The sequence below is a fragment of the Aedes aegypti genome, chromosome 1 (genome assembly GCF_002204515.2).
Source record: "Aedes aegypti strain LVP_AGWG chromosome 1, AaegL5.0 Primary Assembly, whole genome shotgun sequence".
Lineage (NCBI taxonomy): Eukaryota > Metazoa > Arthropoda > Insecta > Diptera > Culicidae > Aedes > Aedes aegypti.
The window spans coordinates 91,630,960-91,657,074 of NC_035107.1; the positions used below are offsets into that span (position 1 = coordinate 91,630,960).

Here is a 26,115-nt window from a genome sequence, read left to right on the forward strand (position 1 = left end):
AAAATTTCAGCTTGATCGGAGAAACTATATTTTAGCGCCAGCCGTTCAAAGTATGTATGAGATTTACTATGGGAAAACTTACTTTTACAAAGAAAAATCGCCAGAGGTCGCCCATTGACCTCTATAAAAATTCGGAACACACACCTCGATAGGTATTTCTACGATGAAGAATATTGCCGAAGACCGCGAAACAATCCAACACTTGTGAAAAAAGTTATTCAATGAAAACCTATTGGCAAAGCGACGTTGATCAACACGTAAAGGAATAATAATAATAACAAAATCGAGCAAAATTTCCGAATATTCTATGCCTAATAACTTTTTTCACAAGCATCGGATTGCTTTGCGGTCTTCGGCAATGTTGTTCATCGTAGAAATACTTATCGAGATCTGTGTTCAGAATTTTTATAGAGGTCAATGGGCGACCTCTGGCGATTTTTCTTTGTAAAAGTAAGTTTTCCCATAGTAAATCCCATACAAACTTTGAACGGCTGGCGCTAAAATATAGTTTCTCCGATCGAGCTGAAATTTTGCACAGTTGTTATGGGACCTAAATGCAATCCAAAAAGTTGACTGGAGCGAGAATCTAAATTTTTCATATAACCGTGTCCCAGGCTACTGGGCATTCATCCTAGTCCGATGTCTAGTGTGGTACTTCCTTCATAGGGCAAATCGTCCACTGGAAACATTAACGTTAAAAAAAAAAAACAAAAAAGTTCAAAATGTGAATCAATTCACTACGTTGCGATATTTTCAATCGAAAAAAAAAACAGTCATTCCCCATAGAATACGCAAGCTCATTCTCATCAGTGTAGAATGTTATTGTTCGTTCCGTTTCCGGGTGGTTCCTCTAGCGGTGTCATCAAGATCGCGTTCGATTCGTCATTTTCCGTCATCATTCAGTCAGTGAATGGCCTCAGAATCGTAAACATGTGAACATTATTGTTGTGATTCTCCTGAAATGTTTTAGCAAAAAACTGTGTTTGTGAAGCCTGAAATTATTAAAACTTAGTGATTGAAAGTCAAATTCTACAGTGGAATCGATTCGCATGAAACTGCATTGCGAGGAAACTGCTAAAACCATGAATATCACGCAGCCACCGCAAAACGTTCAGTGTAGAACATGTAGAAAACTGGAGGGCAACCAAGCCGTTCCGGTCGAAGCGGTGCTGGAATATTACGGAAAATCCGTGGCCGAAATGATCTTTGAGCTGACTGAAATTATGGTCACCAATGATCCGCACCTGCCACAGTCCATCTGTTTGGGCTGTGCGGAAGACCTTCGCTCGGCGTACAATTTCCGGCAGCGGTGCATCGATTCCAATGAAGCTTTCCTCCTCAATGCGGGGGCGTCTACAAGGGGGTAAGGTAATGGGGAGGAGATTGGTTACACAGTGCAACATACCAAATGTAAACAAAATTCTGACTCAGGGCTGGTAGCTTCCACCGCTCAGCGAATACTTAACGGATTTATATTATTTTTTGTCAGTATACTCGTGCACATATCTAGTTTCTAAAAGTGGTCAAAGAATCTCGGGAATGTTCACGTGGCCGGAGTTATTGCGGTGGATCACTGGGTCAGGTCGGGTGGTAATGGTTTTGTGATTCTGTGCAATGCAAATTTTAAGTCACAGATAATTTACAGAATCGGCTATGATGTGGCCACTATATCAAGGAGTTTTAAGAAAAACGCATCAGCGTAATCCTTCTGGTAATGAATTGAATAATAATGTTAACTGCATTTGATTGATCCTACAAATGACCATTTTCGTGTCCCCGGGATGCCTCAAATTTATGATAAAGTGCACAATTTGTATCTTAACATCTGTGTCAAGCTTATGGGAATGCATTTCAGTGAACTATTATGTTCGATCTATACTTTTAGAGATCTTAAACGGTTTAATATTTAACAGATCTAGAGCCGGTTCTTCAGGTCATTAAGCCTTAGTGGCCGCGTCTGGTACACTCTAAACAGAGCAAAACTATTCATTTATAATGTTGAATATCAGATCCTAATGATTTATGCAAAATAAAATGAATGCCATTGGAAATAAATAAAGATAACTTGGCATGTCCCAAAAAGTCGCCTTTTTCTACCCGACTTGACCCAGGGACCCACCGCAATAACTCCGTCTACAGGACTATTCCCGAGTTTCTCTAGCCATTTCTAGAAACAAGACATGTGGTCCAAAATACTGACAAAAAATTATTTGAATCCGTTAAGTATTCGATGAATGGTAAGGGTTTTAGTATATTTGCTTTCACTCAGGCCTATACGGGTTAATAGGTATCAGGTATCAGAAGGCCGGCTCCAAAGGCACGTTCCCCACCAGTTGGGAGATTTGTGCCATCGCCATATTTGAGCCTATTTCATCATCTACCCGATGGGAGAGGAAAAGGAAGGGAAAGATGGGAGGAAATAGGAGTGGGGTCCCTTGAAGAGGGAAGATCGCATAAGCGAAATGAGAGCAACTGCAAAACGCATGAGCGTAAAGAGAGCCTATAGCTCATTACCACAGCGGGTTAAGAATAACAGAATGTCCTGAAGATTCAGGCTTCTGAATTCAGTTTCACTTAATAAGTTTTTACCAAGTAATTGGAATCGCATTTGCGAAAAAACTGGACAGTTACATATTAGGTGATACGAAGTTCCATAATCGGAGTCACAACTATCACACACAAACGAGTCAGCACGCTGAATATTTGCCATGTGATAGTTGAGTCGGCAGTGGCCTGTAAACGCTCTGACCAAGAGACTGCAATTCTGCTTTGACAGATTTGTTAAATACTTCGCCACCCTTGGAGATGACTCAGTAATGTACAATTTTGTTTGGCGACATGACTCCAAACTATTCCAATATTGCTTGTGCTGAGTTGCCGCCCAAGAGTTTATCTGAAGCTTCATCCAGCACTTCGAAATTGGAATAGTCGCCTCAGGGCCAATGAAGTCATGCGATGCTCCATCGCGAGCTAGCTCATCAGCCAATTCATTTCCAGCGATGGAAGAATGGCCAGGTACGCATACAAGGTACTCCTGCACCAGCTCTACCTTCTAGAAGGGAGCCATCAGTGTAACATACTATATTGTTTGATATACTTCTTTCCAAATAGCCAGACGTCCACTCTTCCCGTGAAGGGAATTGTGTGGTAAATGTCCTGTAAGGAAAGTGACAAGCAATTGTGAGATCACTTGGAGCAAGGACAATTTTGTCCCAATTCACCAAAAGTGGAAACAACGAAGTGTGTGTAGATCTACGATTCACTGGATTTTTCTCCAGTAGATCCAGTACCCATAAACGGTAAGAGCAAGAAAGTGCTTCTTGTTTAAGATATATGTGTAGTGGCGCAACGTCGAAAAGGGCCTCGAGCGCTGCTGTGGGAGTTGTAGAGAACGCACCAGACATCGCCATCAAGCACATCCTTTGGAGATGGCCCAATTTTGATTGGATTGTTCTCACTTCGCCCTTTTGCCACCACACAAGACATCCATATGCCAATATTGGTCGAACAACTGTTGTGTAAATCCATTTGATATATTTGGGTTTGAGGCCCCAAGTTTTACCAAAGGTTCGCCGGCATTGACCGAAGGCCATGCAAGCTTTTTTGACTCTGAAATCAATGTGAGGTGTCCATGAAAGTTTGGAATCTAGAATGACTCCGACATACTTTACTTGATCAGTCACATTAATCTCAGTGCCAAAAAGACGTGAAGGTCTAATTCCATCGCGGTTTCGTCTTTCCGTAAAAAGAACAATAGATGTTTAATTCGGGTTAACCGAAAGGCCATATTGGCGATACCAACCCTCGACTACCTGAAGAGCACTTTGCATCAGGTCGAATAGGGTGCTTATGCACATACCAACTATCAGAGCTAGATAGTCGTCGGCAAATCCATAAGTTGGAAAACCGCAATTATTGAGTTGCCTCAATAGCGTATCTGCTACGAGATTCCACAAAAGTGGTGACAAGACTCCCCCTTGGGGGCATCCGCAAACACTCAATTTTCGAATCGCTGCTTGACGCAATGTCGAGAAGAGATGTCGGTTTTTGAGCATTTGATGAATCCAATTGGTAATCATTGTAGGTAGCCCATGGTTTCGTGCGGCTTCCAATATGGCATCGAAAGACACGTTATCAAAGGCACCCTCAATATCCAAGAAAACACCCAAGCAGGATTGCTTCTGAGCGGATGCTTTCTCGTTATCGTATAGGTACAACTTTGTGTAAAAGAGTCACAGTGGACTTTCCAGATTGGTATATTTAATTATTATAATAAATATTTATTAATAATTATATTCTATATGATATAAATATAAATATTTTATATTATAATCATTAAGGCGGGATTAAACTAATAAAATTTTATATTAATTAATTTTAAATAATTAATAATTTTGTAATTTTTTAAATTTTATTAAATTTATATTATTTTAAAAATAATGATTAGGGTCGATGTACCAATAGCCGCATAGCTAAGAACAAAAATTCGTATAAAATCGAAAAATAACGACATCTGAAAGCTTTTTATCTTGGTTTTGTGGGAAAAGTATGAAAACTACGAAAACTCAAATGTCTGTATTTTTTATCGCTTGTGCCACTATAGGAATACATGTGCCTATAGTAGCACTATTTCTAATTTCTGTTCCTATAGTAGCACAAGCATCACGGCGTTGGCGAAATACTCATCAAAACCGTATTTTTACAAAACTTTTATATTTTTCATACAAAGTGTGGATCAAAAGCTTTCGTTTGATGTAAAAAAGTTCTTAATTCATCAATTATTTCGTATAATAAAAAAATAGTTTCTCTCGGTAGTGCTACTATAGGAACAATAGGTTTACTATAGGCGCAAGGGAGCTCAAATGTTAAGCAAAAATAATGATTTCGATCATTTATTGAACAAAATCAAGCTGTGTATCAATGGTACTTAGATAAATAGCTACTGACCTTCATGTCAAAAAATGTTTTGAAAAGATTTATAGCAAAACGGTCGTAAAAAGCCACTAGTGCGACTATAGGGGACTGTCCACTAAGGGAACACCGACCCTAATTGATATAAAATTATTTATAACTAGTGGTCCCGGCAAACTTCGTCTTGCCATCAAGTAGGCTATTGAAAAACGCTTTTGATCGTCCCATATAAAATGACAGTTTCGTTCGCGCTTGTTTTTTCAACTTTCCCGGTGAATATCCTGGGATTTTTATACACACAAACACGTCGGAACCCTTAACGAACAAAACTGAGAAAGAATCATTCAGATTCGTTGACCCGTTCGTAAGCCATTTCGTGACATACAAACACCATTCCATTTTTATTTACAGTATTGGACAAAACATTTGCAACTTTTTCGATTTTCCATACAAAATGACCAACTTTGGTACACTAGATCTCAGTTAGGGTAAGTGTACCAGTTATGGCCATAGTGGTTCCCTATTTCGCCATACGTGATAACTTCAATGTCTTAAAATTTTGAAAACTTTTGTGTGTTGTAGTAGATAGATTTAAGATATATCTTGATGTTAAAACATTCAAAAATATTTAAAATGTTGAAGTTATCAAAATTTTACATATGGCCAAATAGGAAACCACTATGGCCATAACTGGTACACTTTCCCTATTTATGGACCGATTCAAATGAAATTTTCACAGAACCTCAGATATAACTTGAATTTTAACATATTGTTTTGAATATTTTTTCCAATCACGAGTTTATGAGTAATAACGGTTTAACTAAAGTGTAATTTTTGACGAAAAATTCAAAACGATTTATCGCAAAATCGCCGAGGCCAGAGACTCGTAACTACATGAAAAGACATTTGGTTCATCCGTAGATGCTATGTCCACACATCCGGAGAAGTGTGTATTGAATAAACATTCTAAAACTTCTTCATCGGAAGAAGTAAAGTCACCATAAGGTAAGCGAATTTCGTTCACTTGGAAACCCTTATATTTTGCAAGGATTTTGTTCAGCCGACTGACTTCACTCAAACTGGAAACATGTGTACAAAGGTTTTTCCAGCCGAATCGTTCAGCAGAACGAAGAGCCTTATTGTAAGCCTTGCGAGCCGACTTGAACGACTCTGATCCAGCTGAACGGCGTTTGTTCCAACTCCTTCTACATTGTTTCCTGAGTCTAGTCAGATCGGAATTCCACCATGGGGTCCCTCTTGTAGTCTTTACAGACCGCAGAGGACATGCTTCTTCAAAAGCTTCCGTAATGTAGGATGTTGTAGTATCAACGGCATCATCCAGATCACTCGGATTTTCAATGGACGGAGAATATCCATGAAATTTGGTCGCAACCAATTCAATATAGAGTTCCCAGTTTGTTGACCGGGGATTTCTAAAACGCAAAATCTGCGCAGTTATATTTGAATGTTCAAAGAAGATGTAGCGATGATCAGATAATGATTCCTCATCTGATACATGCCAATTCGTCAACTCGTGATTGATTCTATTCGAGCAGAGCGTTATGTCTAACACTTCTTCTCTATTAGAAACCATGAAGGTTGGGCGATTGCCTATGTTAAGTAATCCAAGGTTTGTACTACCTAAGTATTCCATCAGACTGGAGCCTCTCAAATTGATATCTGAGCTGCCCCAGATGATGTGATGAGCATTGGCATCACTGCCCACAATCAGCGGAAGGCTTTTTGTTACGCAGTGTACAACAACTCGTTTGAAGTCATCCGTTGGGGATGGTTCATCATGTGGTAAATATACCGAACAATAGACGTATTTACTGTTGAGGTCACCAACAGAAACATCAATCGTGACAGCACATACATCTCTGGTCGTCAACTCAGAAATGAGTGTAGCAACGATTGCTTTATTAACGAGCACGCATGCGCGGGGCATGGAGCGCGAGTTTGCCATTTCAAGTTTGCTGAAAGTAGCAAAAACTGGGTCCACTAGGTTACCTAGATAGAAGTTCCCTCTACGAAAGTAGGGTTCTTGAACTAGTGCCACTTGGGCTGCACCATTTTGCATGAGTCTGCAAAGATTGATTGTTGCTGTTCTTTTATGCTGAAGATTGATCTGAGCTAACCTAACCGTAGCCACTACCCAAACTAGGCAGGATTAAGCTTTTTGAAATCTCAGCATGAAAAAGACCAACAACGAAAAAACCAGATCGGTATCTATTTAAAGTCGCCAAAGGCGAGAAAGCACAGAATGCACTGTGTAAAACGCATAATGCGAATCCATATAGGTGATAATTTAAATTAAATGTCAACATATTCATAATCCCACCCTTATTAAGCCTCAGGATAGAGACTAAAGAAGCAGCCGATTATCTCGGAGAAACACAAGGTCACCTTCACCATTGCTCCGGGTAGCACAGGAAGGACTGAATACTGCGGGGGGCGCCCTGGTACCCCACAGGCTCCGTTAGCGGTTAGGTTTTATTTAGACCCCCCTAACCCCGGCATAACTTGGCATGTCCCAAAAAGTCGCCTTTTTCTACCCGACTTGACCCAGGGACCCACCGCAATAACTCCGTCTACAGGACTATTCCCGAGTTTCTTTAGTTATTTCTAGAAACAAGACATGTGGGCCAGAATACTGACAAAATATTATTTGAATCCGTTAAGTATTCGCTGAATGGTAAGGGTTTTAGTATTTTTGCTTTCACTCAGGCCTATACGGGTTAATAGGTATAGGTTTGAAATTAAACGTGAAGAATCATAATTGGACGTTCTGTTTAGGGTATACCTAACAACAAATTAAGGTGTTCGATTGAATAGGTATATCTATTGAACAGTTACATATACATATCCCCTTCGATGTCACGAATAGAATGTAAATTAATATACCCCCGTACACCCCCGCTAATTTGAACGACCTCATGCAAACCATCGGGGTTCCAGGGCTGTTACAACCGGCGCTAAAAGCGGGAAATGCAGCGGGAACATTTTTCTACAGTAATTTTGGGTTGCCCTTAGCAACGGGTTTTTTGCAATTTTTAAGGCTCTTTGCCTACAGCAGCGATAGGCGTGAGTTTCACTGGCTTCGCTGACTGCGATTGGCTTTGTTTGGCTACTGTAGAATCAGTCTTCAAGGATCATCATTGCTGCACAGATTTTTTGAAAAGCATGCTTTGAAAATATCAATGCTTCGCGTAGGATTCGCGCCTTTTCAATTCAATTGCTCCTGTGCTCACTTGATCAAAAATAATGCATTATTGATTCAAATCATTTCAAAGCAAACTCCATACTCTAGACAGACCATAGCTAGCATAGAAAAAATTGCTGTGTAGAATAACGGTTTTCAGCTGAAGCACCTGGGTTCGAACATCCTGTCTATTTCCTTGAAGTCCCAGGGCATACCATATCTCCCATACATTATCACCCTTATTCTTGTTTACGGCGTATCGAATCTTATTCGTTCGAATCCGTGTCCCATCTGATTTTGCTGGCGTAAACGGGAATGCAAATCGATTTTCGAACAAAAGTATACCTGGATAAAAACTAATAATTTCTTTAAGTACCAGAAATCGTTTGATACGTTTTTTAATTGAGTGTGAGAATAGAAGCGCGTATTATATGTAAAAACAATTTTTTCCATGATTTTTTTTTCAATTGGTAGATTTTTTTCAGACATTTCAAGAACATTTTTATTGACACAAAACATAGGATAAAATATTGATAAGTAATGAATAACAGAGTGTTGAAGATCAGGGTCCGTATAATATAACCTTGTTCTGAATGGTGCAATAATATTTGGGCTTCGTGAGATGATCCATACCTTCCACAGCGCTACAGAGGTGGTGTTCCTGTTCGATCATGACGCCAATGCCATAAGCTAAATATCATGCTATTTACGTAGGAAAAGACAACGGAAACTGATTCTGGCTGTAATAAAAAGATGATTACATTAACGTGTATATAGAATACATGAGCAAATTCAACGGATACTCAATAACAGCTATAGTAGTGCGTAGAGCAACAAACATAGATGACTTGAATTCTGAATAGGTAGATGTTTTAGAAGAATAACTCTGTTCACACAACATCATGTACCATTTTGAGAAATATTATCACTTGTTAACCATTGACGCGCGCTTCGTGAATTCGCGATGAAAAGAAAACAGTGTGCGTTGCTAGGCCTACCAACAATGCTTGTTATCCCTCTGCAGCTTAGTCTACCTTGATGAATGAGTCACAAATGATTCAGATAAATGATGCAGTATTATCACCGAAATGATAGGATCAAATCAAAGCCTTGTTGGATTGAAAAATAAGGATCGTGCATTCTCTTTCTCGATGTTTTTTGAATCAAATCAACGCAAAGCAAAGGCAATTTTGAAGACTGTTGTAGAATGAATTTCAGATTTTTTCCCAACCCTGATAATGGATACCAAAAGCATTCCTTTCTTTACCTAACGTTATAACGACATGAAAACACAACACACATGTCTGTTTTTGTATTTACAAAATCTTTGAATGGTTCGTCATCATAGGTGTCGACATATTTTATATTTAGTCTTCATCTATGTCAATAGATGACTTTTTCGAGTGGGTTTGCATGAATCGCACGACTTACCAAAGCGAATCCAGATTTCGTAGCTTCTGAATCCCAAACTAATCAAAATTCCTCCCCGTGGCAAGCAACTCGGTCAAACCGATGACCGTACGGACGTGGCCGGCGTCGTTATGGACTCTGTAATGTTTCGAATTCTCGAAATTGTACACTGAAGACAACCACAAGTCGCATTACACTTTACGTAATAACTCGTTTATTCATACAAAATACATCATACCCGTACTACGGGGTGCATGAAATCGTCCGATTGATGAGTTTTCTCGCATAAAACGCTGCTTTCGGAGTTCATTTACATAGGAGAAGGTTTCGACCGTGATTGTTTTATATTATGTATTATATATATGGCGGGAAGAGCACACATGATAGAGACAAATTCTCTGACTGCGTGTCAATTCCCAATATCAGTCATCGATCGATAGAACCGTTCGGTTGATTGCCGTCAGTATAAGAGCACATTGAAGCCTCCTGTATTTTGCCTGTGTTGGTAGCAAAGCTCAAAGCTTTGAGCCAACCCTTTTCCAGTAGAGAAGCTAGGCAAAATACCAGACGCTTCGATGCTTACTGACTTTAAAATGGCTTGCTCAAATATTTCACCACCTAATTAAAAATTTCAATCTTGTCACTCCCTTGCGACGCCTATGCACCTATTCGTTTCCATCATTTGCTTCTATGAGCCATTTTACGAGACGTTTCGGAACAGCTGATCGCCGCAAGGGCGTCAATTGACAGGAGACCTGGGATTAAATCCAGCGTGATTTTCAACAACGCCTCATCTTACCAAACGTGGACATGGAGAAAATGACAAAAATGAGATCCAAAAATGTTCGTTACTGCAACATTACAACTAGTTATTGTATCAGCTACCTCTTTGTTACCCATATTGCACATAAAAAAGCACTTTTGTGATCAGAAATATTTTAATAATTTTTCTCCATTTAAGTTTTCGCCTGGGATGAAAAGCTACGCTAGAAATGCGCACAGTCATCAACCATCATCATCGAAAACTGACGCCGATGATTGAAAAATCCCAGGTCTCCTGTCATTTGACCAGGCTTCGTAAAATGGCTTATAGAGCGCTGCATATGACGAGCCTAACCTCACTTATTTGACAGCTGCTGGTCCTGTTGTTTACGTTTCGGACTTCGGCATTTCTATCACCAGCATGCTGATGGTGACGATTTTCCACGGTAGGAAGAGAGAATAATACGATCCGTGGGTATCTGCAGTGGATTTGACCTCTCCTCGCAGCAAACTTTCACGAAATTAAGAATGATTCGAAAAAAGTACTAAGTCCAAACTGTAAACAACAGGACCAGTACCTGTCAAAATTGATGCGTGACGTCACAGTGCAGTGGAGTATAGACTCCCTTTTCCTTTGAGTCGCATGACCGCTACAGCCATAAAACACAAAAAATAGGAGTTCATTTATACATTACGATTCATCCCGTATACTCGTACAAAGTAAGACGAATCAATCCATAGCAGCTGCCAATACAACATTTATCATAAATTAAGTCGCATAAGATTACAGATTTGTTCGCAAGAAATTTTATGCACTTGCATTGTATGCCATTTTTTATCATATAGACTATGTACGTATATCACCTCCACTTTTGTACGGATAAAGCCTTTTCGCAACATCTTATACGTGAAACTTCGGGCATAACTCCAAATTTCGAACTAATCTATCGAAACCTTTGGGTTTTGCTAGTATGGGTGTGTACTTTCACAAGACAGAATTTTGTTCACATTCGATGGCCTCGAAATTGTTGCACTGTGAGTTTGCAAATAGTACTTGATTTTCATTGGGCCTCATTTATATAGGGAAACTTTGGACGATCCCAATATGCTTATATTGAAGATGGAACCGTGCGATTCGGAACTGATGGACGTTCAGAAAGAGGTTGACCCGGAATATCCGAAAGATGATCCACTTTGGTCGGACCACAAGAACACTTCTACAAAACGGCGGAACTCTAAAGGAAAGTCCACCAAAGTCGCGTATACCAAAATCGCCGCGCAGTTCGTCAAGGAGCGCGATGGCCGTTTTGAGTGCCACTTTGACCCAGACTCGGGTTGTAGATATGCCCAGCGGCTGTTGGATCTGAACAACTACGTCCGGCACTGTCGAACGAAGCACAAAGAGAGGGCTTCGAGACTCGGTCTGGTAGTGGGAGTGCCAGCAACGGACGAAGTTCCGTTTAAGGAACCGGAAGTGGTGGACACAGTACAGACTGGTGAAGAACGGAAACCATCGCTGAAGTATACCATCATCGCGCGGAAACTTATCAAAAAGTCCCAAAAAGGGACGTTCTTTTGTGCGATAGATGAGCGAAGTCGTTGCAGGTATTCGCAGACAAAGAGGTCTTTGCTGAACTTTGTCCGGCATTTCCGGAGGGCTCACGCGAAAGAAGCAACGAAGTATGATCTGTTCCGGAAGATGGTAGCTAAGAAACCAGTACATCTAGTTCTCAAGCGAAGAATTCCTCGTTCAGATGGGGTAAACTTGGCCGAGATCCTTACCCATCACATCAAGCGCTTGGATGGCATGTTCTGGTGTGCCATTGATGAGCAGAGTCCTTGCAAATATGTGCAGGAGAACTACTCCATGAGCAATTTCCTGCGGCACTTCCGAACGGTACATCCCATGGAGGCGATGGTCAGAAATCTTGCCGGGAAGGATGGCCAGGTGCAGATCGAAAATAGAAAGCGATACGCGAGAAAAATCCAGGTCTCTATCGATCAGCCGGTGGTGCTGCAAGCCTGCATCCAGCTGGTGGCTGAGCACAATCTTCCGATCGAGTGCTTCCGGTGGGCCGGTTTCCTCTCACTAATGAGACCTCTGAAGACAGGGCTGGAACTGGAAATGGACAAAACTAGCATGGTCCAACACATCCATCAGGCAGTGGAACGCCAAATCTCCATGATCCGGTATGAAATGCAGGCCAGATTAGTGTTTGTTGAAATTGAGTCGTTCGTTCACGAAGGGAACCATTTCCTGACCGTAAGTGTCAATTACGAACTGAACCTCAGGGTCTTAACTCGAGTTCTTGGGCTTATCAGAGCCACGGACGCAACGCCGGTCAGTGAATTGAAAACCAAGATTCTGGACCTATTTGGCCGCTATCAGCTTCAGGAGGAACAGATCATCGCCATCGTGTTGGGCAATCTGGGAAGTATGCTCGGAACGCCCAAGAAGTTGCAGGAACAGTTCGCTGATTCGTTGATCAAGCCGAGGTTCGTATATGGCGACGTGGATCGGGAAAACACATTGATGGATGCACTTTCAGCCGAACTTCAAGGTCAATTCGAAGTCGTGCAAAATGTGGTCTGCAGTGTTTTCTCTGCTTTGAACGAAGTCGTTCCCAATGCTGATCCAGACTTCCAACGCATCGAGCAGTTCATACAAGACCTGAAAAGTCCCAAGTATGAGGACTCCTTCAACGAACATCAGATTTCTTATCCTACATCCTGGTGTTCGCAACGCTGGACCTACAAGTACAAAGCCATCCGGAGCATCGTCAAACGGGAGCAGTTCTACGTCGCGTCGGCACAGCACCATCCAGAACTTGGTATGTTTCCCTTCTTCACGTCTTCCATCACCACTCTAAACCCGTCCATCTCTTACCAAAAACCTTTTCAGCTCTCGCAGAAACCGACTGGCAGTTCCTTCGAGAGTATCACGATGCATTCTACCCACTTCACAAGTTGCTCAAAACTCTCGAACAAAACCGGGACCGCCAGCACGTGACCTTCTCCGCCTTCTACATGCAGTGTCTGATGGCCATCAAGGACGTGCGGGGCATCGACAATCGGTTTTCCAAGCCGATTATGGCAGCGCTGAGCCAGTGGTTGATGGAACTGCGAGAGCGAAGCATTTTCCAGACCATGCTCTATCTGGATCCGCGGTTCCAGTACTTCAAGTCGGTCGTGCTGACCCTGGAGCAGCAAAACGACGCTCAGGTAGGGGGTTTAGAAGGGCAATTCTCTATCTGAGAACGGGGTTTGTTACTTGACTGGCTATTGCTATCAGAGCAGAAAGTTATTTTGCATAAATTCTCCCAAAGGGTTCCTTTCTTTTTTTATACTAACATTTGTAGACATCAGAGTCTATGCACAGAGAGTTGCGTGGGGACGGACCTGGTGTAGTGGTTAGAACACTCGCCTCTCACGCCGAGGACCTGGGATCGAATCCCATCCCCGACATAGTCACTTATGACGTAAAAAGTTATAGTGACGACTTCCTTCGGAAGGGAAGTAAAGCCGTTGGTCCCGAGATGAACTAGCCTAGGGCTAAAAATCTCGTTAATAAAGTCAAACCAACCAGAGAGTTGCGCGAAGAGACTTCTTTGAATGACTGTTCTTCATCGTCTTCGAAAATATCCCCTATCTGTTTTGCTGGTCTGCTTGGTTTGACAGTTCGATAGGATTTGGTTTCACTCTTCGCGCAACTCTCCATTCATAGATTCTGGTAGACATTATTCTTTAAATCCCTTTGTTAATTCTTTCAAATATGCAATGCATCTACAATTTTCTAGATTCTCTTAAATTCCTCAAATGACGCCTGTAGCAATTCATGTAACAATTCTAGTGAAAACTTTGAAGGAATTCTTGGAAACCTGTGTATGAATTATTACAGAATTCATTGGGGAAATTCTTAAAGCTATTCTTAAACAAGGCCTTTTAACAACCCCGTAGTGGTGACGTCGAGTTTGATTTTGCTCAAACCACCGGTGGGCGGAGCCAAATGTTCGAAGAACCGATCGTACCGTCTGTAGGGATGTTGCACGAACACCGACGTCATCATGTCAAATTGAAGCTTCGACGTCCCATGAACTGCCGATGCAGATGGGTGAAAAGTCAAAATGCGTGAATTTACGCAGCGTCGGTGCCATAGTGATCTATCAAATGCACGCTCTTGAGTTGTTCCTATATATTTCACTATCGTTTCCAACTATCTCTAACCGTTTTGTTTAGCAAATTTACCAGGGATTCTTTGATTACTTCTCAACCAATTCTCCAGAAATATCTTCAGTGAATCCATCACCAGTTTCACCTGTGATTCAAAAAATCCATCCATGGATTGTACCCGGATTTGTACTACAGGGATTCCATCAGGAGTTTTATCAGGAATTTCTCCAGGTAATCCTCTTGTAATATATTTAGGAATTCTTCCAAAACAGCTTCATGATTCCACCAGGTGTTCTTCCAGAAATTTACCGTCAAACGGGGTGACTTGCAACACTTTTCAACTTCAATCAACCAAAACCATGATCTAAACGTCATCTAAAAATCTAAATTCCTCGTAGAACTTTGAATGGCCGGTCCGCCCACAGAATGGCATGACAGAAGATTGAATCGAATTATTTTATCATATCAAAAGTCATCAAAAAGGTGAAATTTTTTAAATGTTCTTGTGCGGGGTGACTTGCAACACTCAATGCTAATTTAGTTTTTGCCAACAAAATGTTGATATTTTTTATTAGTCACACTTGTTAAGTATTGTTATTCATGTGTTTAAAGCATTCGAACCAGTACAAGAGCATGTTGAATACCTTTTAGTAAGAAAATAATTGACCTATTTTTGTATGGAAAAAAGCGGCGTTAAATCATCAAGGTCCAATATCATAACTGAATAATATTTTTAACGAGTGTTTGTAGTTGATTAATGAATCATTACTCTTTTAATTATAAAGTAGACCTAACACAAAAGTTTTCAACTTTTATAAAACTCTAAATTGCTTAGAAATAAAGTGTTGCAAGTCACCCCACATAGGTACATTTATATAAAAATGATTTTTATTAAAAAGTTATTGTTACAATTTCGTAAAATAAAATTTGTCATATTATCACTTATTAGTTATAGAAACACCATGTAAAGTATAACATTTGTAAATTATATCTATCTCATGATTTCAGGTCACGATTTTGAACCTCTATGAAGTATCAGTTTTCAAGACATTTAAAAGAATTATGTTTAATGTATAAACATATTTATAATAACAGCTTTAATCGTGGCCGTTACTTGAATTGTGAGTCACACGTATTGAAGCACCGATTTAAAACAAATTTTCTTTTGAAATTTGGGTTTTAAAGTGAAATTTAGCTGTAAATTACAATGTGTTGCAAGTCACCCCGCCGTTGCAAGTCACCCCGTTTGACGGTAATCAACATTTTGTCCAGTGATTTAACAAGAAATTCCTGTAAGAATTCATTTATAAATTCCTTCTGAAAGTTCACCTGGAATTCCTCATGGGATTCTTTCAGGAGTTCCTACAGGGATTCCATCAGTGATTCCTCTGAGAATCAGGAGTTCTTCTTCTTCTTGGCGTTACGTCCTCACTGGGACATATCATGCTTCTCAGCTTAGAGTTCAATGGGCATTTCCACAGTTTTTAACTGAGAGCTTTCTTTGCCAAAGTTGCCATTTTCGCATTCATATATCGTGTGGCAGGTACGATGATACTCTATGCCCAGAGAAATCAAGGAAATTTCCATTACGAAAAGATCTTGGACCGACCGGAAATTTAAACCAGAAACCTTCAGCAAGGTTTTGCTTTGTAGCCGCGGACTCTGATCACTCGGCTAAGGAAGGCCTCTAGAATCAGGATTATTCTAGGAAATTAAACACGATTTCATCCAGGAATTCCATCAGGAGAACTTCTAAAGATTCAATCATAAATTTCACGAAGGTTTCATTCAGCAGTTCCTTCAGAGCTTTTATCAGGACTAGCTCTAGGGATTCCATCGGAAGTTCCTCTCCGGATTCCATCGGAAATTCCTCTAGGAATTCCATCAAGAATTCTTCTGGGGGTTTCATCAGATGTTCGTCTAGGGATTCCATCAGGAATTCTTCAGGGATTCCATCTGGAATTCCTCCAGAGATTCGATCAGGTGTTCTTTCAGGGATTGCACCTGGAACTCAACTACGGATTTCATCAGAAGTTTCTCCTGGGATTCTGTCAGGAGATATTTCAGAGATTCCACCTGGAATTCCTTCATGGACTCTGTCCGTCGTTGCTCTAGGGATTCCATCAGGAGTTCTTCTCGGGATTTTAACAGAAATTCCTCCAATGATTCCATCCAGAGTTCCTTCAAGAATATCTTATCAAAATTCTTGCAAGGATTCCTTCAGGAGTTCCCCAGGGATTTCACCAAGAGCTCCTGTAGTGATTCTATCGGGAGTACCTTTAGAGCTTCTGGAGATTTCATCAGGAGTGGAAAGTCAAAATGCGTTTTGATCCTCCAGGGATGCCATCAAGAGTTCCTTCAGCGTAGAAACTGGAACTTCTCCAGGGATTCCATCAGGAATACCTCTAGCAATTCCATTAGAAGTTTCTCCAGCGATTTCATCAGCAGTTCCTTCAGAGATTCCACCTGAAATTCATTCCAGAGGTTCAGGGGTTTCTCTAGAGATTCCATTACTAGTTATTCTATGAATTTCATCAGAAATTCCTCCATCGATTCCATCAGGAACTCCTTCAACAATATTTCCTCCAAGGATTCCATCAGGAGTTCCTCCAGGGATTCTATCAGGAATTCCAATAGAGATTCTATTAGAAGTACCTTTAGGGCTACCATTAGAGTTCTTCTGAGGATTTCATCAAGAGTTTCTCCAGAAATTCCACCAAGACTTCTTTCAGAGATTCTAGCTAGCATTTTTTCTGAGATTCTATTAGGACTTCCTCCAAAGTTTATATCAGGAGGTCACCTAAGAATTCCATCATGATCTTCTAGGGATATCATAAGGAATTTCTCTAGGCATTCTATCAGGAGTTCCATCAGGAATTTTATCAAGAATTCCTCCAGAGATTTCATCAGGTGTTCCTATAGTGATTCCATAGGGAATTCTTAAAGGGATTTCGTCAGGAGTTCCTCCAATGATTTCACCTGGAGTTCCTGCAAGAATATCTTTAGGAATTCGTACAAGGGTTCCATCAGGAATTCCTCAGGATTCCGTCAGGAATTTCTTCAGGAATCATCATTAAATTCTTCAGAAATTTCAACAGGAGTTCCCTTAGAGATTCCATCAGGAGTTCCTCTAGAGATTGAATCAGAAGTTTCTTCAGATATTTCACCTGGATCCTCGAGGGGTTACATCAGAAGTTTCTTCTAGGGATAACATCAGGATTTCTTCTGGGAATTACATCAGGAGTTCTTCTGGGGATTTCAAGAAGAGTTCCTTCAGGGGTTTCATAAGCATTTTCTTTAGACATTCCACCTGGAATTCCTTCTGGGATTCTATCAAGAGTTTCTATAGAGATTCCATCAGGAGTTCCCCTGAGTCTTTTAATAGGAGTTCCCAAGGATTTCCATCAGGAGTTCTTCTAAGGATTTTATCAAGAGTTCCAATAGGGATTCAATTTGGCATTCCTATAGGGCAAAACAACAGAAGTCGTTTTTGGCATTTCATCACGAGTTCCCAAGAGATTCCATAAGGAGTTCTTCTAAGGACTTTATCAGGAGTTCCTCTAGGGTTTCCATTCGGAGTTCCTACAGAGATTCCACCTAGAATTTCTATAGGAATTCTATCAAGAGTTTCTCTAATGATTCTATCAGGAATTACTCCAGGGATTACATCACAGGTTTTTCCAAGGATTCCATCTGAAGGAGTTCTTCGATAGATTATATTGGTAATTTCTGCAGGGATTCCATCGGAAGTTCTTTCATAGATTCCATTAGAAAAACTTTTAAGACTTTATTATAAATCTTCCTGGGATTCCATCAGAAGTTCTGTCAGGGATTCTATCAGGAATTCTTCTAAAGGTTCCTTCAGGAATCCCTCTAGGGCTATTCTGGGCTAATTTATTATGAATTCTTTTCGAAATTTATTAGGAGATACTACCCGAACTTCTAGAGAATACTTCAAGAGATTCATCCAAGAACTCTTCAAGGTAGTCTGGAATTCCTTAAGGGATTAGTGAAGGGATACCTCCCGAAATTCATCAAGGAATTCCTTCAGCAAAATCTCCAACGATTCTTGAAGATTATCAGGATTTCCTCCAGGGATTTTATCAGAAATTTCTTATAAGTACAGTCGACTCTCCATAACTCGATATTCATGGGACCATCGACTTATAGAATTATAGAATATACCGGCACAGAAAATCGCAAAATCGAAGGAACAAATTTCTGTATTTCCAATACATATATAATCACTTTTTCAAGAAAGCAATATTATTTTGTTGATAGTATTTTACAAACTATTATCTGAAAACTATTTTTGACAAGCTCGAAAAATCACGTTATTTTTACTGACTTATTTTATCATGTTTTCTACTTTTTTACAACTTGGAAGTGTTCATTCATCTCCAAACAAGAACTAGAGCAAGTTTCTCCAAAAAAGAATGATTTTAAAACAGATATCGAGTTATGGAGAGAAATTTACCTCTCACGTGACATCGTCTAGTGGAGATATCGAGTTATAGAAATACCGACTTATGGAGAGCACGATGTATGGAAATTTGAAGGGACTGAAAAATCCATCGAGTTATAGAGTATATCGAGTTATAGAATATCGAGTTGTGGAGAGTCGACTATATTCCATTACCGGCATTACTCAAGAGATTCCTTCCGGAATTTCTCAAAGGATTCGTCGCGGAATTCATCATGGGGCTCCTCCCGGATTTCCTTAAGGACTCAATCCCAGAAATCCTCAAGAGATTTCTCCGGATTTTTCAAGGAATTTCTCCTAGAATAACTCAAGGTATTCTTGGGGGTTTTCAGGAACCCTCCAGCGATATTACCAGAAAAAAAAATAAGAAATCTTTGAAAAAATTGAAAAACAATCTGGAGGAATTCTAGGAGGCAGCCTGAAGAAATTCCTTGTTTTTTTTTTGGACAGATCTTTGAAGGAATCAGTGGTTGAAATCCACAATAATTTGTAGAGGAACCTCTAAAGGAATCCTTGGAAAAATTCCACCTGAAGGTATGCCTGAAGAATGTTCCCTTGAGAAATTTCTGGTTGAATCTGTGGATAAATTTCTAAACGAATCATTGATAACATTCGTGGTAGAATCCCAGGAAGATCTTTTGGTGGAATCCTTAATATAGCTTATGGATTCCTGGAAAAACTTCAAATCAGTATAACTAGAGGAAACGACTAAAAGATTATGGATAGAATGTTTGAAAAAAAAAAATCCCTTGATCATTCCCATATCAATGACTGCTCAGAATATTCCCCGAAAGAGACCCGTCATGGTTTCTGAGTTTTGCCGGAATATATCGTAGGAATTATAACTGGAATTCCTCTTAAATATTAATTTCTTCCGGTACTTAAATGCTGGAAGTTCTTCTCTTCCTTACTGCGATTATTTCCAGAAAATCACGAAAAGATTCTCCCTCACAGCCATAGCATTCGAAAAAATAATAATCACATATTCACTAGACTCTCGGCAAGTCTAAAAACATGCGAAGAAATATCGTGTTGCTGCAACCAACCTTGACAGTCGGTCAAACGGTTGTATCAACATAAATCGGTTTGACTAACTTGGGGGTGGAGTCAATGTTGGTCAAACCGTCTGAGCGTCTGTGGGCTGCATTATAATAAACCATCATTCAGTAGTTGTCACCAGGGATGCCAAGTCAATTTTTCAAAAATCTGGAAGATTTTGAAAATTTGTCTGGAAAAGTCTGGATTGCTTATCTCATATATAGAGAACCTTACAAATTATTTACAAAACCTTACAAATTCGTTTCAAATTTTATCTGGATCTTCCAGATTTTTGTAAAATGGGGCCTCAAAAATCTGGAAGGTTGGCAACGCTGGTTGTCACTCAAGAAAACCACACGTAATTTCTTTTATCCACTGCTCTAACCGCTACTCTGCATCAGGTTATGGGCCGCTCGGCGGAAAAGTGGTGACGCCATTAGTAAAAATATGTTTTTTTCGATAGTTCGCGGTAAAATCGGAAGACAATTGAAGTAATCGCGAGTTTTTCGGTCGGTTTTCGCGAGTGTCATGGAAGGAAATCGATTTTCCTTGCAAAAGCTGGGTAACAGCAATTACCCGACGTGGCGCTTCAAGGTCGAGCTACTGCTCGTTCGAGAGGAGCTCTGGCGCTACGTGGACCCGGGAGTGAAGCTCGATGAGGAAGCCGATGCGACGTGGAACGCGGGCGACGCCAAGGCGAGGGCCGCAAAAGACACGTGGACGGCGCTGCAAAATCACCATTAAAAGACGAGTTTGACGTCGAAAGTGTCGCTACTCAAACAAATTTGCGACAAGCGCTTTGCCGACGGTGATGACATGGCGAAGCACTTATTCGAGATGGAGGAATTGTTTTCTCGTTTGACAAACGCCGAACAGGAACTCGGGGAAAATCTCACTGTCGCGATGATTTTGAGAAGCCTCCCCACCTCGTTCGACACCCTCACAACGGCCTTCGAAACCGGTCAGATGATGACCTAACACGAGCTGGTCAAGACGAAATCCTCGACGAGACAGCAAAGCGACAGGGTGCTGGATCAAGCTCGGTGCTACGGGTCGGACATGGCAGCATGAAGAAGAAGAAGAATCCATTCAAGTGCCACTATGGACCAATGCACGAGTTCATTATTTGACGTTTGAGGTTACCAATGGCTTTTAGGGCGAGATCACAGGTTATGCGAGAAATATAAAGGATGATGCGGTCAAAATTTGGTCAATGTCAACTTGAAAAATTTCAACTCTTTGATTCAACCGTAACAAATGTAATTAAAGCGTTTGTGGAACGTTTGTCGACAGCCAGGAAGCCTGGATCGGGGGGAAATCTAAAACCGGAAGCTACTGTGATAACAAAGAGAGTAGCCGATAGTTTCAAGCGGAACCCCAATCGAGAGGAGAGACTCCGAGATGCCGCAAACATCGTGCCAAAATACGAGCCGGATTGTCGTCACACAAAAAGGTAGTGACTCCAAATCGCAATGATAAGCAACATACGACGGCTAAAGCGCGACCTCGGAGGCTGTACACGACGATGCTGACGTAGCTTGACTGCGTGGTAATGGGCGACGAAACCTACGTCGAATAAAAGCAGCTTCCGGGACAGGAGTTTCCTACAGCAAAAGAAAGAGGAAAGGTACCAGCTATTTTCAATCATATGAAACTGGCGAAGCTCGCAAAGAAATATCTGGTTTGGCAAGCAATCGTATTGCTATTTGCATTTGAGATGCAAATGTTGAGTAAACGTCCTCCAAATGCGGTAACACAAAATAATCAAAGGACACCTAGCAACGATTACATAAATCACCGCCGCCCTAGCAAGAAAAATCTATCTTTGACATCGCATTTCTTGTGAAAAATCTTACCGCATTTGGCGTTCCCGCATTTGGTATTTGCATTTGAAACGCACACAGCAATACCTGTGGCTTGAAAATTTGCATTTTCATAGCAACCGGGACTGTCAACCAATAAATTTACGTAAAAGAGTGTTTGAATAAACGTTCGCTGCTATTCCTGAAGATACCCGGATGTTCCGTACTGTTTTGGCCGGATTTTGCATCTTGCCATTACGGTAAAAAGGCCATGGAATGGTACGCCGCCAACAACGTGCAGGTGGTTCCCAAGGACAAGAACTCTCCCAACACGCCAGAGCTCTGCCCAATTGAGAAGTATTGGGCTATTGTCAAGCGTAACCTAAAGAAGAATAGGGGGCGTCCACAAATTACGTAACGCTATAGGGGGAGGGGGAGTAGGCTCAAGCGTTACGGCTCATACAAAAAATTGAAATTTTTCATACAAAAAGCGTTATGGACGGGGGGAGGGGTCGAAATTTTCCAAATTTCGTGTTACGTAATAAATGGACGCTGCCATACCAAAAAAAAAATGCTAGTGACGAGAAGCAGTTTAAGGCAAATTCGGATTTGAAAAAGCGAAAGCCTAACTGAATATTTTTCCTGAATTTCATACAATACTCCAAGGATCTCTCCAAAAATCATCCAGGGATTCCTCCAACAGTTTTTATTTTAATTCTTACAGAGTTTCTCCCATGCATTTCTGCAGGAATTTCATCAGAAATTATCCTCTCAATTTCTTCAGGAACATTAGGAATTTGTCTATAAAAAATCCTCCTGTAAAGACTCTACATTGATTGTTTTAGGAAAATCTCTTCATGGATTCCTCTAGATATTTTACCTGGAATACTTACAGAAATTTCTCCATGGATTCCTCCAAGGATAATTCTCCAGAAAAATTTCTACAGGGGGTTTTCCCGGGATTTCTCTAGTTATCCCACCAGCAAAATCTCCACAGTGATTCTTCCTGGGATACCTCCAAGGATTCTTCAGGTATTCCTCCAGAGATGCCGCCTTCAGAAGTCCTTCAATAATTAACTTAGATAATTCTCCCTGCATGAGTTTCTCCAGAGACTCGTCCAGGAATTGCTATAGGAAAATCGTGACTGGGCTTTCTGCAGAGATTTCTCCAGCTTTTTCTTCAGGAATTCCCTCAAGGATTGCTCCAGAAAATATCTAATAGGTAGGTTGCTTTAAAAAAATTCCAGAGATGAACTTTTAGAGAATCGACTTATATTGTGATGAAACATTCAAGTAGGCACAAGCTCGCTAATTCGTCTTTTTGGCCCTATAGGGCTATTATACGGCTAATACAGGGCATGTCAGCTGTATAATAGTACTGTATTAGCACGCAGGGCGAATTAAAGTGCTATTTCATCACTTGGGTATGTTTTTCGTCTACGCAGTCTTTATTACAAAAAAATACGTTGAAAGATAAATACAGTGTAGTCGAAAAGCCTATTTTATGTTCTAGGGATTTCTTCAGGAATTCCTCCAGAGATTTCTTCGGTAATTCTCCCATGATTTTTTCCAGGAGTGTCACCGGGGATTCCTCTAGATCTAGAGAATACTCTAGATTTCAAGAGGTTTCTCCATGGATTGCTCCAGGAACTTATCCAGGGATTTCTCCAAAAACTTCTTTAGGAAGAATCTTTAAAAAAAATCCGCGGTGAATACCTTTTGAGTCCTCCTCTTTTTGATGAAATCCCTGGAGGAATTCATGGGTGCATCTCTGTAGGAATTTAAAAGACACGTTAATACTTCAAATGGGCATTTTGCCCGTTGAAGGAAGCACCACACTAGACAACGGACTAGCATGCAACGCCCAGTGGTACAGTCGGAGAACATTCCTCACGAAAAGTTTTCCGGCCTCTTTAGCACGATGCGGCTAAATGCCTGGTAACACTAACCGCACGGCAACGAAGTCCATAAATTTATACAGGAATTCTTCGAGGAGTCCCCGGAAGATTTTTGGAGGCCCAGAACGAATCTGGAGAAATTTCAAAGGGAATTCTTGAAAAAAAAAATCATTTGAATAATTCATTGAGTGATTTTCCTGGAAGACATCCTGAAGGAAACTATTGAGGAATCTACAGGAATTTGTGAAGTTTTTTCTTCTAGAATTCCTAGATGAATTTTCGGTGGAGTCTTCGGAAGAATTGCTGGAGCGATCTCTGTAGAAAATCTCAGAAATAATTCTTAGAGTAATCTCATCAGGACTACCTGAAGAATTTCTGAAGAAATCACTGGAGAAATATCATAAGTAATCCTTTAAGAGTCGTAGTGTAACATGGAGAAAGACTTAAAGACATCTCTGTAAATATCCCTATAGAGATTTTTCTAGAGGAATCCTTAGAGGAGTTGCTGGAATAATTTTTGAGGGAAAACTTTTGGCAATATTGCTATTGGTAATCAGAAGTACAATTTGCTGTTGTTCGTAGAGTGTCTAGAAGTTCAAATTAAAAATAAACCCCGATGGTTTGCATGAGGTATCGCTCAAATTAGCGGAGGCGCATGGTAGCATAAAATTAAATTTGCTTCTTGCGATATGCTCCTTGTCTCTGCAGACAATACCGTACTAGATCGCAAGGCAGCAGAGGAGGTCTTCGTGCCTTTGAAAAGGGGTGACAGCGTGTATGGGCTTTACCATTAATTCTAGCAAAACGAAATACTTGGTTGCAGGTAGAAACATAGCTTGATCGAAAGTATTACATCGAAACCCAACGATTGAATGGACGTTTCCTCACTGTATTTCATATGCGATTCAAATGAAAGTGACTTATGTATAGTATATAAAAGATATAACAGTGGATTACAGAAAGCTTTGTCTTCTTTTTCAAAAGTACGAAAATGTATCGAGTTAAGATTAAGATCAACTAATCAAGCGACTTATGAACTTATTACAACCTTCTCAAAATTTCGTTATCCCTCTATCTTCGTTCCAGAGCTACATCCTCAACATCTGGAACCGCATCAACGCGCTCAAACCGAACTCGGAGGCCAACCAGATCGACGAGGACAGCATCAAGCAGGAGGACAAGAAGGACGACGACATGGACGATTTCCTGTCGGAAATGTTCGGCGACCCGGCGGAGGGTTCGTCCAAGTCCAAGGCCATCCCGCTGAACAGCACCGTGACTCCGGTGCTGCAACAGCTCAAAAGCCTGGAGATTGAACCCCGGCAGCCGCACGACTACGACGTGTGGAACCACTGGTTGCAGCGCAGCATGAGCCACGCCGAGCTGTTTTCCGTGGCCATGGTGGTGATGTCGCTTCCCACCAACAATATCTGCCTGGAACGATCGTACGCAGCGCTAGTGCTAGCCGATCGAAGTGACGGCCTGTCGGAGCAAACGTTGGACGAACTTCTGCTGATCCGGCTGAACCGCAGTCTGTTCGAGAAGGCCGTGCTGACCATGTACGACTGGAAGAAGGTGACGCGGTCGCAGGAATGATAGGACTAAAAGTAAGTAAGTGATGTACGTCTAATACGCAGAGATAGATATATATGATAGGTCATGACCTAGTAGTCGAATCAGAGGTAAGCGAATTTTCCACAATGTAAATAAATCACAGTATTTTAAAACTTGGACAACGAAAGGATGATATTGTTTGAAGTACAGTTTTGAAGACGTCTTTAATTACTATAAAAAGTACATTTTTTTATATTGATCTAAATTCTTGATGCTCCTAGATTGCTTGATGCAGGGTGTTACAAATGGCCGGTAAAATACGGGAAATACCCGTGAATTTGGAGAAGACACCGAGAAAGTATGTGTTTTGAACATAAGAATACCGGATTGCTTCAATTCCAAATAATGGAAGAAAATGTTGACAGGGGGCTTTCAAAAGGCTGCCCGTCAACTGGTACTTTGCATAATGACTAGTTGGACTGATTTGGTAGAGAAATAGTTAACGATTTCTAGTGTACCAAATTCCTTTAAAATAATCGTTGATTTCCTGGGTAGTTGTTGTGTACATTTTTCTAACATTTTTTACCTATTTCTTGTGAAATGTTTTGTAGATCTTTGGCAGCCAATTATTGAAAAACAAAAAAACAAAAAAGATTTTATGGAACATCAATAAGATCCTTGAAACGTCTCTAGAAGGGTTACATAGGGATTCCTGTCAAGATTCTTCGTGAGATGCTTGATAGATTTCCATTTAGATTCATGACAATTTTGTTATGAGATCTTTGCAGGAATCTTAACGGGAATAAAGGCGATAATTGACCAATTTCTTCGAAAGATAACTGAACATGTTATAAGAGGATTGCCAATAATGTTTCTAGTGGATTA

The 26,115-nt window shown here is 40.6% G+C and overlaps 1 protein-coding gene across 6 annotated transcripts in view; it reads left to right on the forward strand.

Annotated features, from left to right (window-relative positions):
- Window positions 1-25,417, forward strand: part of LOC110676020 — a 68,512-nt gene extending 43,095 nt beyond the window's left edge. For 2 of the 6 annotated variants that reach the window (XM_021842373.1, XM_021842361.1), the window contains one exon: window positions 24,763-25,417. In XM_021842373.1, coding sequence (XP_021698065.1) covers window positions 24,763-25,272 — 510 coding nt within the window. In that variant the 3' untranslated portion in view covers window positions 25,273-25,417. Of the gene's footprint in view, window positions 1-781; window positions 1,369-11,368; window positions 13,117-13,187; window positions 13,508-24,762 lie in introns of those variants that run through there. The other 4 variants (XM_021842363.1, XM_021842391.1, XM_021842383.1 and 1 more) reach the window with 4 other exon arrangements.
- The last annotated feature ends 698 nt before the right edge of the window (window positions 25,418-26,115 follow it).